The sequence below is a fragment of the Babylonia areolata genome, chromosome 8 (genome assembly GCF_041734735.1).
Source record: "Babylonia areolata isolate BAREFJ2019XMU chromosome 8, ASM4173473v1, whole genome shotgun sequence".
Classification (NCBI taxonomy): domain Eukaryota; kingdom Metazoa; phylum Mollusca; class Gastropoda; order Neogastropoda; family Buccinidae; genus Babylonia; species Babylonia areolata.
The window spans coordinates 36,815,382-36,831,456 of NC_134883.1; the positions used below are offsets into that span (position 1 = coordinate 36,815,382).

Sequence of the window (16,075 nt, forward strand, 5' to 3'; positions counted from 1 at the left end):
GTGGATAGAAAGGTCGATGGGGGAGAGTTGGGGACACAAGGTTTTGGCAGTTTGAGTATAATTCAGCATCTTTCATATACTTGAAAATGGAACTCTCAATCCGAGTTGTCTGCATCCCGACCCAGCCATCCCCTTATCTTTAAAGAAGCCAGTGTTTGGTCACGGGAGGGGGGTGGGGGGGGGGGGGGGTTCATTTTTAGCTTTAGATTCAGAAACCTTTTCTCCGTTGTCTGTTTGTCAGTAACTGTTCAATGGGCATGCACTCAATGTGTTTGTCATTTGGTGTTGATATGATTGGTAACGCGTGCGCAGTGAAACCAAAATCTGGATGTCAAGCTGTTTCCCCTTTTCCCACAAACTGACTGCAGCTGCACCAGCTGCAGACGAGCAAGTATGTGATACTGATAGACTTGCAGGACAAGGGGTGTCTGCCAGAGAAATGGTCTCCTGTTAATGCACCAGAGAAATGGTCTTCTAGTAATGCATCTGAGAAATGGTCAGATTCAAACCAAAGGCATGACATATTTGTTATTACGTTTTTGGACGCCCGTATTTTCATGTAATGGCATGACTTGAGTCTGAGAAGGGAGCATGAGAATGTCACGGACACTCTGTGATACACATTCACACAGCATTTCACAGAATAAAAAATATAAACCAGAACACGCGTTCCATGCAAAGTGAAACTCCCGAAAAAATGTCCACACCTAAACATGAAATGGTGAAAAGAATCACAAAAAGAGAAATACACGCAACCACCATGCCCCCCCCCACCCCCCTCTCCCCAACATACACGCACACGCACACACACACAGAAAGGAGGACGGGAGGGGGAAGGGGGCGAAAGGGAGACAGAGACAGAAACGGGGGGATTGTATGTAAGAAAACAATTACATATTTCTCTAACAAATGAATACTAAAACATGATTCATGAAGCCTATTTAAGAAAAATGGGAAATAAACGAACATATTTCCACATTAATCATTAGACTCTGTTAAGAAAGGCACATTGTGCCGCTTCGATTTGTATGTATGCATGTCTTCCTCTCTGTGTTTTTCTCTCTCTAACGTGTTTCACTTCTCATGAGCAGGAGTGGTCATGTCCAAGTGACTGATGCAATTATATGAGAAAAAAGCCACTAACGAAGATAACCTCTCACTGTTCATTGCGGATAAAGACAAAACCAGGAAACTGCTGTACTTTATTAAAAAATACATGAAGATCATTAACAGTATACATTAGCATTACATTCTGTTCACTTAAAGCAGGGGCGAAAGATCATGACAAGTAAAGAGGAAGAATGACATTAACGTAGACTATTTCAGTACAACCTCACAGGTTGACAGACATGAAATAAATAGCACCCATCACATGGGCGAAATCACAAGCACTGGCAACAGTCAGCAACTAACAAACAGCGGCTGTCAATGACAATGAATAAGAAAGGAATCACTCGTCAGCAGTCAGCATTAACAAACGGAGATGCCTTCACATCACCATTTTAAACCAAAGGCGCAGATATTCAGGTCAGTTGCAGCACCACCACGCCTTATATGAAAAATTGCACAAGCATTAAGAAAATCCTAAAAACAAACAAAAATCTGCCCGAAATAAAATGAACATTCATAAGAAAGTCCCGATCTCCACTCTCATTAATCCACCCACATCCCTTTCAAATCAATCGATCAAGCACAAAATTAAAACTGAGACTTTGGTTACATATCATCTTCAATGCAGTGTGCACGTAAATGAATAGGAAATAGCGGAAAGGCTAGAAATGGAAGCATTTTACACGTGTATAATGGCAACAACTGTTTTGGAGCTTTGGAGCTCTGTTGAACCAACAAACCAACTTTGTTTATGTATATGATATAGACATATGCATTCAGGGTTAAACAAATAGCTGTTTGTGGAACGTGACATATTATCTATAGGTTCATATCAACATTCATCCAGTCAAATGTTACAGATTCTATGCAGGATCCTGTATCTTATTTTTGATTACTGAATATTCCAACATCACGTTTCGGACCTTCTGAAAACTGATGCAAGTAAAGAAAGCAAAGCAACACCAAAACTGGATACTTGGTATGGTAAAATCGGCAATCATGCCAGCTTCAGAAAAGACATTAGGAAAGAAGCCAACACCGTTCTCTTCGGTTTCCCTGACCAGACAAAAGCAGTTGTCTGAGAAAGTCACACGACAACATTATGTACGTAGGGTTTCAGTCCTGAGATATACAGAAATATTAATTTCACGCATGTATGGGCATCCACGAGCCCCAACACTCAGAAACACCTACACATACCTACACCCACATCCCCAGCTATACACATGGCACAAAGAAACAAACAAAACGTTGCGTTCTCTATGATTTCAACTGGCCAGTCATTTGCAGATGCAAACTCTCAAATGTGCCATGTGGCTGTGGTAATCCCCTTTCCTTCCGACCCTACCGTTCTACTCCTCCATACTGGTAATAGCAACAGAGTGAGTAAGATTACACACACACACACACACACACACACACACACACACACATATATATATATATATATATATATATATATATATATATATATATCGCAGAGACAGTTATAGTTGTTTCAAACGGGGCTGTTTGAGTTACTGATGCGAGATTCATTGGAACATGGGTCACATGGCCATGTGATTTGAAAGGAGTAGATACCGTCGAATCCTCCCGTGGTTATCAACGGTAGTTCTTTCGCAGGTATTGCATCAACAATGGCTCACCCTTCGTCTTACTTTAGTGACAGGATAATCGATAATGATGGCTATGACGACGTTGATAATGTTGTTATTCGTCACTGTCATGCTCGACAGGGATGTTCTCAACTCGGGTGCATGTCTGATTGTAATGTCCATACACCCAACTGCCAGTCTGACTGACGCAATGATCCACAGAAATACCTCCCTCTCACCCCGCCCTCCAGCAGATACAATTCCCACTCAATAGGCGCACAACTATATTCCCTCTTCACTCAAGAACTTGCAAGTATTCTGTTGACGAGACCACTGTCACTGACTGCTGGAGAAGGGCTGCTATGGCGGCATTACCGCAGCTGTTGTTCTCTGTGTTGGTGGTGGTGTGTTGTAGCAGTTGTTGGCGAAGGTGACGGAAATCTGGACGCTGGTCGGGAGAAGCGTTCCAACAGGATGCCATCAGGGCTGATCTGCACACACAGCACATGCATGAAATGGTGGCCTACTGGTAGAACGCTCCACAAAAGGAAGCGAGTGTTCACATTCGATTCGAGTAAGGAACAGGATTGTTAATCCCTTATTTTGGTGGGCTTGGTGCTAGTTTTCTCGGACGAGACGATAAGCGAGGTTCCGTGTGCAATATGACCCAAGCACACATAAAAGAATCTGTGGTAAGAGAGTCACTGGCATAATTCTATAGAAATACGTACATGTATAAATATTATTCACACGCAGACAGAAAAATGGGAAACACGAGCTACAACCTTCAAGACTCACGCGCGATTCCTGCTGTATAACAACAAAACCGAAAATGCCGGGGAAGGAAGGAGAGCGGGGACACGTGGGTGTGGGAGTTCTAGTAAAGTAATTCGGGGCAAGAGGCCCCCCTTTAGCGAGAAGTCTGATTTCTCTTCTTGTTGAAGCCAAAACACTTTGTAACCAAGTTTAAACGATAGAGGCCCAACCACGCTATAACATATCCCAAGTAATCGAAATTTGAAACAAACAATTATACGTAAGAGGTGATCAACTAAAAAAAAGGTTTGACCTTCTTGCCCCATACATGGGGCAAAACGCCCTCGCGTGAGTGCAAAGCGCCTAGTGTAGGCGTTTTGCCGCCACATTTCGGGCGTTTTGCTCCTCTATCAAATTACAAACTTACTGCTGAAAAAGGTATAAATCACGTTTCATTTAGATTGTAACTGGCCTACTTCAGTAAATTGGCGATGCTTAGAGCCTATTCATTACTCTCTCTCTCTCTCATATCACTGTCACAAAGCCTTCATTCATTCAGCTTATCACTTCACCTCCAGTAATCACATAAGCACGCTCTTAGTCTAGACAATTCTATTATAATCACGTCAAAAGCAAATTCTACAATAAAAATGATTAAAAAAAACCTGGTTGCAAATCTCCCCCTCCCTCTCTATCTGTCTCTCTGTGTGCAAGCTTGAGAATCCAGGTTTGCAAATCAATCAGTGTCACTAGAATCGCAGTTAGGACATACAAACTGGGCAAATCTATGGGTACGTTCTTCATGCACCAATTGGAGGCACATAAGTTGCTGAACCCACACTTCACGAGGAATTTATGCGACTGTATGGCTGAGGACAGCAAGTATAAGCTTATATCACAGACTGACAAAAGTTTACAGTTGGACCAACAGCAAAGTGAGAGCTGTATTATCAATGGTTTCTCCAATGTAATGGGAAACCACTTTCAGCTTAGTTTTTTGTGAAGGACTATGACTCTCAAACTAGGAGGCAAAATTACACCGGCTCTCAGTGCTGCAGCCTTGGGGGTTAGTTGGCCTTCGGTCCCAATGCCGGCTGTCCTAAAATCCTCTTTGGCCGAGAGTGGGGATTAACTTGGGCAAGACACTCTCCACTATAATAAAGTTCTAGCCAGATAGTCGGGGCAGCTGTTACTTCCTCTGCTGTTCTGATGGCCATAGTCGAAAACGACAGACTATCATACATGGCTGACGACATACTGAACATGGCCAATCCTCTTCTTCCTCATTCACCTCTTCCAGTTTTCTTTTGACGGTTATTCCAGATTTCTTCCTTGTATCAACCGTTCTGCTCGGTTGTTTAGGTGACATTTATTTCCCGGAATAAGTCTTCTTTGCTGAATGAGTTGCAGTGTCATCTACATTCATTCACCAGACAGTTTCAGGTCAAAACCGGTGTCAGGCAAAACTGCCTGTTTACGTTTTTATTCCTACTTGTCACTGTTTGTATTCTGAAAACATTAACAGAACAGAAAAGAAACAATGGACACTATGGAAGCAGACAGATGACCTGGACTTTGCGAATGATCTTTCCCTGCTGTCCCATTACAAACAGGAGTAGCGGACACCACATCGCCTCATGTAGGCCTCAACATCCACAGGGACAAGACGAAGATCATGAGAACAAATGCAACCAGTGCTGAGCCAGTCACACTCGAAGGTAGGATACTGGATGAGGTGGAATCATTCACTTATCATGGAAGCACCGTAGACAAGCAGGTCGGTGCAGATGCAGATTCAAAGCAAGCATTGTATAGGCCAGAGCAGCCTTAATACAGCTCATGAACATTTGGAGCTCCAGAGTGCTGTTCAAATAAACTAAAAATTCGGTTTCTCAGTTCCAACGTGAAGTATGTGCTGTTGTGTGGTATTAGGTGACGGAGGATGAAAACAGACTACATTTAACAAAGTGCAGATATTCATCAACAGCTGTCTGAGAAGAATCTTCAAGATCCACTGGCAACACAAGGTCAGCAACGTCGACCTACGGAAGAAGACACTATTGTCAGCTGAAAGGAATTGGAAGAAGAAACTGAGGATGGATCAGGCAAACACTACGACGAAAATCATCGTAAAGCTTCACCAGACAGACCCTAAAATGGAACCGCCAAAGGAAGAAAAAGATATGCTGACTCAGAAACACTTGACGAAGACACCTACAGGCAGACACCAAGAAGATGGGCCTTACCTTGAGTCAGACACAGGTAAGGACACAGCGAGGATAGGGAATTGTGGAGGTCTGTTGTTGGCGGCATACACTCCAGATGCCTTTTTTCGAGAATGTATACTTTTTTTACGGTGGAGATGTTATGATGGCCGCTGATTCTGCTTTTTTGTATACCCACTGGCCTTTTGAATGTCAGTTTTTGGACAGGAAGAATGGTCCTGACCTGTTGACTGGAACACAATGAAGGCCCAGATGTGGTTATGGGAATGGGCAGCCATTTGGTGATTGTTCTGAAGGCAGTGTGTCTGCACGTAAACCTGCCCCCCCTCACCCCCCTCTTCTCTCTCTCACACACGCACGCATGCATGAACGCACTTTGCCTTTTACGGTGCAGTAACCCACATTTGAACAGCATTGCTTGCGTTGGGAAACCAATAGTGAACCCAACACCAAATCACAGGGGGCAAAGGCCCACTGGTAGGCGTTTTGCCCCAGTTTGAAAACACTTAGATGATAAAATTTCCAGGAAAAAGCAAAGGAGATAAATCGGTTTCAACGCTACGACTCAACGGCTGATACACTCCTTTACAGTACAATATTACTGAATTTTGTTTGATTGAAGAACAGACACTGGCATCGAAATTTCATCAGCCTGGGTTCTACAAAAACCAAGGTGAAAACAATCAAATGCATGTGGAAAACATAGCTGACTTCTAAGTGGCCTCCATGTTGGGGTGCTTTCCCGGCTTTCAAGCGGAAACGGTAAGTGTCATTGGCTCGCTGTGTACCATGGTCTCCGATATTTTGGGGGTGGGCGTTTTACCCTGACTGGGCTTCTTGCCCTGAATTACCCTACATACATAACAATCCAAATCAAAGTTTTGCTCACAATCAGAAACGAATGTTTGTCGAACTAAAAGTTGTGCCGGAAACAGAGCAATTCTATCTTTAAAATGCACGTCAGATTGATTAGCATTTCACTGTTTTAAGTTGATAGAGCAAAGTCTCAAACTGTCCCTGTCTTTATCACAGATTTTCGACTTCGATAAATCGTATCAAAACAAAACAAAACAAGAGAGGCAAGGCCTTCAAAGACTCACTTGTTTTAAACGACATGAAATCCCACTTAGAAAAAGATTTAGATGGATTAGAAAACATAACTGATGAGGCTAGGAAAATGAGTATGAGTGAACAAGATTGCAATATTTTCTTAAAACTGTTCTGCTTTACGCAGATGATACTGTGATTTTCTCAGAGACAGCCATCGGTTTGTAGAATGGTCTTACCTCAATGAGACAGTATTGTGAAAAATGGAAGCTTAAGCTGAATGCTAAGAAGTGTAAAGTAGTAGTATTTTCTATGGGCAAAGTAAGAACATTTCCTGATTTTTTATATCGATAAAACTAAGACAATCCACCCCATCATTCATGGTTTTGGTAAAACTGATAAATTTCCCGTGTCTGTCTCTGTTGGATCCAGAATGCTAGTGTTTTGGTTTAACCAAAGAACGTCTAAACTGTCCTCGGTTGTTTATAGATGTCTCTTTAGTCTATACAATGAGAACGTACATCAGAACCAATACTTGAAAAGTATTCATACTGTATTGAATGAAATTGGATGAAGTTGTTTCTGGTTGAACCAACACAATTTTGATGTGCATCCCACATGGTTCAAAGAGAAAGTAAAACGTTGTTTAAAAGATAAATTTTTGCAAGATTGGTATGGACATGTTGATAACAATACTATGTATATTAATTACAGGATGTTTAAACCAAACTTTGGCCAAGATGCTTATTTTACAGTGCTACCAAATAATTGTGTAATTGAGTTAGTTAAGTTTAGAACAACTAATAATCCTTAGACTGCGTCTTGACAATTTACCCAGAAATGAAAGAATCTGTGATAAATGTTCCACAAACGACATTGCTGATGAGTTTCACTATTTGTTTGTGCGCTCATTTTTTGAAAGCATCAGACAAAAATGTTTATCTATGTATTATAGAATCCGCCCAAACCCCATTAAATTCCACCAATTATTTTCTGAAAAAAACCCAAAAGAATACTGTTAAAACTTAAATCCTTGGTTTCTGCTATTCGCAGCTCTCTTTATTAATGTTTTGTCAACTGATACGCTTTTTTTTCCAATTGATTTTTTTTGCTGTTTTTTGTATGTTTGTTTGTATTATGAGTGAAATAGTACTTGTCAATGTGTATATAAAGTGACTGAACGAATGAGCCCAGCCTACTTCTTGTTTTTGACATCACTCTTTTTGTATTTATTGGATGTGTGTAGATGGTGAACGTGTGTAATGTTTCAACGCCCCCAGGGGGCACACGAGATAAACTCCTTGCCTTGCCTTGACACACGTTGTATCCAGTGAAGGAATCACGAGAAAAAAGAGATTTCAGAAAAATTAATCGTTAAAATGGGTCATGTATCAAACATTCATAAGCTTTCGAAAAAAGGGCCTGCTAGCTAGATCGAACCACGGATGTTCTGTTCAGAAACAAGTCGTCTAATCCCCAACGCTACGCCGCATCTGACGTCACTCAACCGAATTTAATATATAAAGCTATGGGTCTATTTTAGCGTGATAGAAATATTGTATATGAAGTAATAACACAGTTTAAATCATGTTTTCTTGACACATCTAGAATGTTTAAGAAATTCTTGTAAATCGGTCGTACAGGAGACGATGAAATCGCCCCAGACACACTGCAACATACACAGATCTGCACAAACCAACCTACAATGAAATGCACAAACCAATCTACAATGAAAGAAACGCTTTGATTCAAATTTTATGTTCATTCCAGTTAATTCAGTATCCACTTTAGAATATTGATATGCAGTATATCGATGGTGTAGTTAGTGTCACTGTATATGTTCTGTCCACAATTTGTATTTCTTTTCTTGCAATAAATTATTGCGAACAAGTAAAACGATGTCATGCCGTCTTCTTACCAAGCATGGTCTACGTTCCGGCAAGGGTAAATGGCGCTTTTGGACTCCAGAAGTAGCCTCAACGAAATAAACTGTTAATGATCCGGAAATACGGTTTAATTCGGGAGACTTACAACCTATTATTGGTATGACTGTGAAGATTTTTTCCTACTATATTTAAGCCAAATTTAATATTGGAAGACAAAATATTTCCAGAGAAAATGGCAATGTTAAAGTTTAACACACACACACACACACACACACACAAACTGAACACCAGGTTATATGACATAGACTCACATTGTTTACACAAGTGAGTAAAAAAAACACAAAAAACAAAAAAAAAACAGCAACACCCCTCTTTTGGCAAAAAATATGATTATTGATCGGCAGATCGGACCGCGTTCTCTCACTGTATACAATGCAGAAAGAAGGACCTGCCACTCTGATCAAAGATGCCCTTCAATACTCATTGTGGGAATCCGTGAAATGCGTAGTGCGAGTTAGGTTTAATACACAAATTCTGGACCAAAGATTTGTTTGTTCTGATTGTCGTTCGTAGACATTAGACAGTAAGTGACGAGTCCTAGGCACTAACTATTCTCCGAATAAAATCTAGAGAGCAGCACAATGTTGCTTCTCCTGGCAGAAGTATACATCAATGTAACTTTCATACGAAGCAGAAGACGCGCTTATTTGAACTAAAAAAGATAAAAATGACTGCTATTAACCAGAGTGTAAGACTGCCGGATGAAAGTGTTAAGAATAAGAAATATAAATATAGCAGTAACATGACTTTAGAAACATTTTTGGCTTCTCTTTGATTTTTATGCCCTTCTCATGGGGTACATTGTCATAATAATCAGAATGCTGATTTTGTTTCCCTATTTTTAAGCAAAATCTGTTGTCGACAAACCAAAGTGTTTCCTGAGAAAATGAATTTGTTCAAGATTACCACACACACACACACACACACAGACACACACACACACACATACACACACACACCCGAAACACCAACGTGAACCAAAAAAAGGTCTGTCGGTGAATGTTACATCATGCAGCACAATGAAGTTTTATCTTTACTTTTGAAACCTTTCGATTAATATATCATCATGTCGATCAATAAATCAATCAAACAACTGGTTATGTAACAAGAATCAAAACCCTTCACAGCTCACGTGATTCCTGCTGCACAATAACAACGAAACTGAAATCGCCGATGGTGCAGGAGGAGGCAGGGGTATGGAGGTTTGGGTATTCCAGTACATATAACAATGAAAATAATATCTTTGATAATTATCAGGAGTATTTGTCGAATCGGAAGTTGTGAGCAGGAAACGGAGCAATTTTATCTTAAGCAGCCCATATCGATCAGCGTTACATAGTTTTACGACTATAATACGGATCTATCTGTCTAAAATATTTCTTGTCTTTTCCATTTCAGCTTCAGTTTTCAGTTTCAGTTGCTCAAAGGAGCGTCACCGCGTTCGGACAAAAATGGTCGGCTTCGATAAATGGTAACAAAATATCAAACACATTTTCGAGGCTAATTTACACGATGATCACTCCGGACAAACTCAGTTCTTTCTGGGGCGCTCTTGCATTGTGCAGACAGAAGGTTCATCACAATTTGACTGATCATGGGTGACATTCCAAAAAATATACTGCTACTCATTATCGATTCCTTGAAAACAAACACTCGTACGTTCGAAAACTCCAACTGTTTCTTTTCAAATAATGGTGGAAGCTGACCTCTGTTTGGGTACTTGAGAAATATTAATGCACAGTGTGACTTGAGACTGAAATGAAATGAAATGAAATTATGGTGCTTAGAGCCTCGCCGACCACTAAGGCCATGACTTGAGACTAACTGATGCATCATGGAATGTATGTAAAGAAGATCTACTGATTCTGATGATTGTTCGAGGACATTATTCAGTAAGTGATGAATTCTGTGCACAAAGATGAGGCCTCTATACAAATCTTTCTCCGAATACAACTTAGCAGCTTCCTTCACCTCTTCGAGTAATATGCTATCGCACATGCCCATGATGAATATTCAAGAGAAATACCGCAACACTGTTTACTGGCACGCGCTGGTTTAAACATGGATGTGTTCACCGCGCACAGTACCAGGTCTGCCATGCTTCAGCAGCGAAGGACATGGCACTCCAATCAACATATCATGAATGCTGCAGGTCTAGACCAACGGTTCCACCTTTGCAATATTTTACAACAACGGACAGTGAACAAAATTTTGGCCAAATCATCATGACCAGACCGAGAAATAAGGCAAGGGGAGGTTTTGTCCTTCCTGGACAGTTTGCATGCGTAGCCAAACAATACTGTGACAAGTTCTTTGTGATAAACATGTTCCTTTACTACTAGTACCACGTCATACCGTTCCCTCGTACACACTGCTGCTATCAATTCTCAAGTGCATAGAGTGGAGAGAAACAGGAAATGAGTAAGAATAAAATAATAAAGCGAGACTTAACAAATGAAGGTGAAACTGTCTTGTTCGTTTATTTATTTACAGTCTGTTCATCTATGTTGATGATAATTTTTTTTTTTATTTGACTGAAAATAAATGATATCTATGATGATGATATTTGACTGAAAATAAATGATATTATTAACATATTATTATTTGGATTATTTTCATTTCTATCATGGTGATGATGGTTTTCATCAGTAATTAGAAATCATCATTTCTGTATATTCAAATGAAAATGGGGGCGGTTGAGGTGGAGGGGAGGGGGGGTGAAGGGAGGGGACTACGAGAGAGAGAGAGAGAGAGAGAGAGAGAGAGAGAGAGAGAGAGAGAGAGAACAGAATGTGGAAAAGATGAGTACAAAATGTAAAATGAAGAGGATGAGTGTCAGTGATTGGAGAAAGAAAAAACATATTATTGGAAGGGTGTGTCTGAGATGCTGGATGGTGAAAACGGGATTAGGACAAAAAAAAAAAAAAAATCAATAATCAAATATTGTATGCACGGTGAAGAATGGAGGAGCAGGCATCTTCATCAGGCACACAGATGGAAGACTGACCCCTGGAGCCTTCCCCACAGGAAGAATCTCCTCGAACTACAGAGCGGAGACAGCAGCACTACTCCATGCTGCACAAGGCCTCAGGACGTCAGTCAACCCACCACCAAAGATAGCCTTCTTCACTGACTGCAGATCTCTCCTGCAGGGACTCCAGTCAACCAGAAACGAACAGCAGCTGACAAACATCAAAGCAGCCCTTCATGACCTTTCAAAACGGTCGACTGTCACTGTTCAGTGGGTTCCTTCTCACTGTGGGGTCACGGGGAACGAAAAGGCCGATGCTCTCTCCAAGGCAGGCAGCAAAATGAAGCAGTTCAACCACCCCGTGACCTACAGAGAGGCCAGGACCATCATCCACAACCGATACCAGAACCAGTGGAATAGAAGGCTGGGTGCAAACAGTGGTGTCGATCCAATCCACCAGCTCCAGAGACACCAGCAGACAGTCCTCTTCAGACTGAGAACTGGCCACTGCCGACTACTGAGTCACCTTCACCGTATGAAGATCGCCCACACTGATGAGTGTCCATGTGGCACTGGACCCCAGACCCCTGAACACATCCTCCAACACTGCCCAACCCATGAAGCTCTACGGCGTCAAACCTGGCCAGGGGGCACAGAGCTACAGGCGCAGCTTTGGGGAGACCGCCACGACCTGGAGAAGACCGTGGGTTACATCGTGGCGACAGGGGTGACCAACTTGAAGCAAAATGGCGTCGTTCGCGTTCGCGTTCGCGAATTATATGAGCACGCGCTTTGAATATGTATAAATATGTGTACGCAGTTGATTTTTGCCCTTCAGGGATCAGGCAATAGATCAATAAAGTCCACTCGTCGTACTGATTTTAGTATTTTCCGAAAAAGACCACATGGGCGAATGAACATAGTGAAAGCCCTGTACACTGAGATTAAAACACACAAGCGTTTTATGTATTGAGTATAATTTCAAAATGTAATGTTTAAGATGAGAAAGATCAATTTAAAGCAAATTAAGCCCCCTAGCATTAATTACAGATTAATTTCCCTTTTTTACTATCTGCAACAAAGACATGAAAAAATAAATATAACTTCCATGCTTAGCAAAAGAAGTTCCTGTTTGAACAAAAAATGATAAAAATGACTGCTCTTGTTGTTGTGTCAGAATATCAGATCAAAGTGCCAAGTTTAGAGAATAAAAAAATATAAATATAACAGTAAATTCAGTTTGCATATAATCTGGCTTCTTTTAATTTTTTTGTGTGTGCCCATACCAGAGGTGCAATATTGTTTTAAACAAGATGACTGGAAAGAACTGAATTTTTCCTATTTTTATGCTAAATTTGGTGTCAACTGACAAAGTATTTGCAGAGAAAATGGCAATGTTAAAGTTTACCACGGACACAGAGAGAGAGAGAGAGAGAGAGAGAGAGAGAGAAGCGAACACCGGGTTAAAACAGACTCACTTTGTTTACACAAGTGAGTCAAAAACCAACTAAAAAAAAAAAAAAAAAAAAAAAAATCTGAATTTTCGTTGCCACCCGGCAGCTTGGTCACAGACTACCCTTATAAGAGGTGACGTAGTTTTTGTACGTCATCTTTCTGACCCTACATGACTACGTAAATTTTTCATGTTCTAAATATTCCTTCACTTGTCTATGTACACATCTCTCTTTCTCACTCTCGCTCTCTCTCTATATATTTCAGTGATCGTGTTTAACCACAACGACAAACCAGACTGGTAACTCCACGAATTAGGGTTCACAATGAAAACCCATGGATGTCGCTTCTCATGTTCAGTCCAACAAAAACTGTCCCAAGGTTAAATATCCAGAACAGTTCTCTTCTTTTCAGCTCTTACTTTGTTGACCTGTTCCAACGCTGTCACCTGTTTGCAGTCGCTTTTGTGGTTTGCCCATCTCTTCTTAAGATCGCAGGAGCATCACACACATTGTGCCTCCGGGTGTAGTCTGCTGGTCAATAGATGGACCAAGTTTGGCGTGGTGCAGGAGAGGTGTTGGTTGATCTGACAGCGTCTTCCATCCCAAGGAGAAATGACATGGTTTGTGAAGTGACCATGACTGCATATGTCACAGCGAGGTGCCTTGCATCTGAAGAAGCCTCGGATGTTGTCAGGGCCATGAACCGCAAAAAACGCCTGGGGACAGAGGGTTTGTACATACTGCCCATGTTTCTGCTGCAATTATCAGGTTTTGGGGAAAATTTTCTTTGTTTTGGTGGTCAGCATAGAGTAAATGGGTGTTACGTTTGATGATTTCTGATTTGGAAGGGAATCGTGGATCAAATGTAGTGACTCAAGCCAGTTTCTTCGGTTTCCTTTTTCTGGTGGCAGTCAGCAGTTCTCTCCTGTCTCTTCTGGCACCATTCACCAGATCAGATTTTGCCTTGTCAAAATTCCACTCTGCCAAGGCAAAGTAGCGGGCATACTCATCAATTCTACGCTCAAGCAGGTCGTTTTCACTGCATATCATGCGTAGTCTTGTCCCCACTCCTGTAATGAGGCCCTTGAACACTGGAAGAGGATGGCAACTAGTGGGTGGCAGGTAAGTGTTGTGTTGTCGCTCGGACAAATAATAAGCTTAACACATCTCGTGTGTAACGAAGAATATTTAATAACTGAAAAGAAATAAACAAACAAACTAGACTGTCAGCTGTTGTGGCCCTGACCGTTGTTATTATTCTCACGCCCTCTATATTCCTTGAGCGTCAAGGCAGGTAATTCTAATGACAACAAGTTGAGAACTTTCGACACAACAGTAAGAATGAGAACTCTTGCTGTACACACCAGTCATTATCTTTCCCTCAAGCATAGACAAGCAAATGTCACGGTAAGATAACATTTTTCCACAGGATACCGTCCACTGAATGTTCGGTGGGCTGAGAGACTGTATGTGATTTTCAAAGACTCCCACATGAGCAGGATCTAACAGGATAGTGATTCCGTCATCCGTATACCTGCTCCAGTCCAAATGCCTAAAGTCATCCTGCTGCTCTGATGGGATGAGGGATGAGAGAAGCGGTACAGGACAACTGTCAACCAGCTTAGCATCAAGCTTCCCCATGAATACGTCCACATAATCACATGAATGCGGTGATACCATTGCCGTTCCATGGTTTGATGTAGGAAATGTTGCTGTCCCATCGTGCGATGTGTACTGACAGGCGTCATAATCCAGTGAAACTTGCAGAGCCTCCATAATGCACTGAGTTGGTAAGTTCAATGGATTTGGAGTACTTCTCTAACATTTTTTTTTAAATAAATATTTTATTCGAGTTTAACATTTAATACATACAGACGGACATACAAAACCAACATCTGAAATCAACAATATTTGCCACTGTGCACCACCTAAACTGCAAATCAGGAAAACAACACAACACTGTCTTCATACAGAGAAAAAACTAACAAAAAAGTCACATGCACTATATAAAACAAGTAAATAAATGAAAGGAAAAAGAAAATAAATAAAAGAACAAACGTTACATTCGTGGTTGTCTTTACTCCTCCTCGTTGCCTTCAATCATTTTTATGTATGGGTACCATTTTCTAGAAAATGCTATGGACATCATTTCCATCGAGTGTATATATTTTTCGGTTTTATATATGTTTCTTAGGTCTGTTAGGAAGTACTTCATACATGGTTTGATTTTATTTATTCTGCATTTATAAATGAAATGTTTCGCCAATAGAATGATATAGTCAAATATTTCACCTGTTTTTGTGACATCATCATCATTTCCAAATAATACTAACTCTATATTAAACTTTACGTTTGCACAATTTTCACACTTTTCCTTCAAGACATTCTCTAAGTCCCCCCTAAAAGAGCTGAGTAAATGTACAGTGCCATAAGTAGTGTTGAATTGTGTCTATTTCATTTTTACAGAAATTGCACATGTCGCTATTTGTTATTCCCATTTTTTTTAGTATTTTGTTTGTAACCAATATACCATGACATATTCTAATCTGGAACCATTTCAATCTTACTTCCTTTATGTTTTTCACTTGTTTCATAGTGGTATTGCAGTGTCTAGTTTTTGCTCCCACTTGATAAAAGAATTTATATTGTATAGAAAAATTGGTTCAAGTAATATATCATAATAAATTTTAGATCCTTTCTTAACATTAGCTATTATCTGCAGTGCTTTTGGTTATTTATTGCAAGTTTTGTCTGTGATAGTAATATTGTTTGTGCGCAGGTAACTTTTAATGGAACGTATAAATCCCATATACAGTAAATAATTAACTTTAACCTCATATTTTTCTGTGAAATCTTTATGACTAAGGAAGCACCCATTTTCATCTACAAAATCTCTAACCAGAAAAATACCTTTACTTGTTCAGTTTTTTTAAATAAACTGTCTTATTACCGACTTTAAATTTGTGGTTAT

The 16,075-nt window shown here is 40.5% G+C and overlaps 1 protein-coding gene across 6 annotated transcripts in view; it reads right to left on the bottom strand.

Moving 5' to 3' along the window:
* Positions 1 to 1,188: 1,188 nt before the first annotated feature.
* The window catches only part of LOC143284775 (hepatocyte growth factor receptor-like), a 231,207-nt gene continuing 216,320 nt past the window's right edge, over positions 1,189 to 16,075 (bottom strand). For all 6 annotated transcript variants that reach the window (XM_076591767.1, XM_076591766.1, XM_076591762.1 and 3 more), the window contains one exon: positions 1,189 to 3,196. In XM_076591767.1, the coding sequence (XP_076447882.1) occupies positions 3,001 to 3,196 (196 nt within the window). In that variant the 3' untranslated portion in view covers positions 1,189 to 3,000. The remainder of the gene's footprint in view (positions 3,197 to 16,075) is intronic.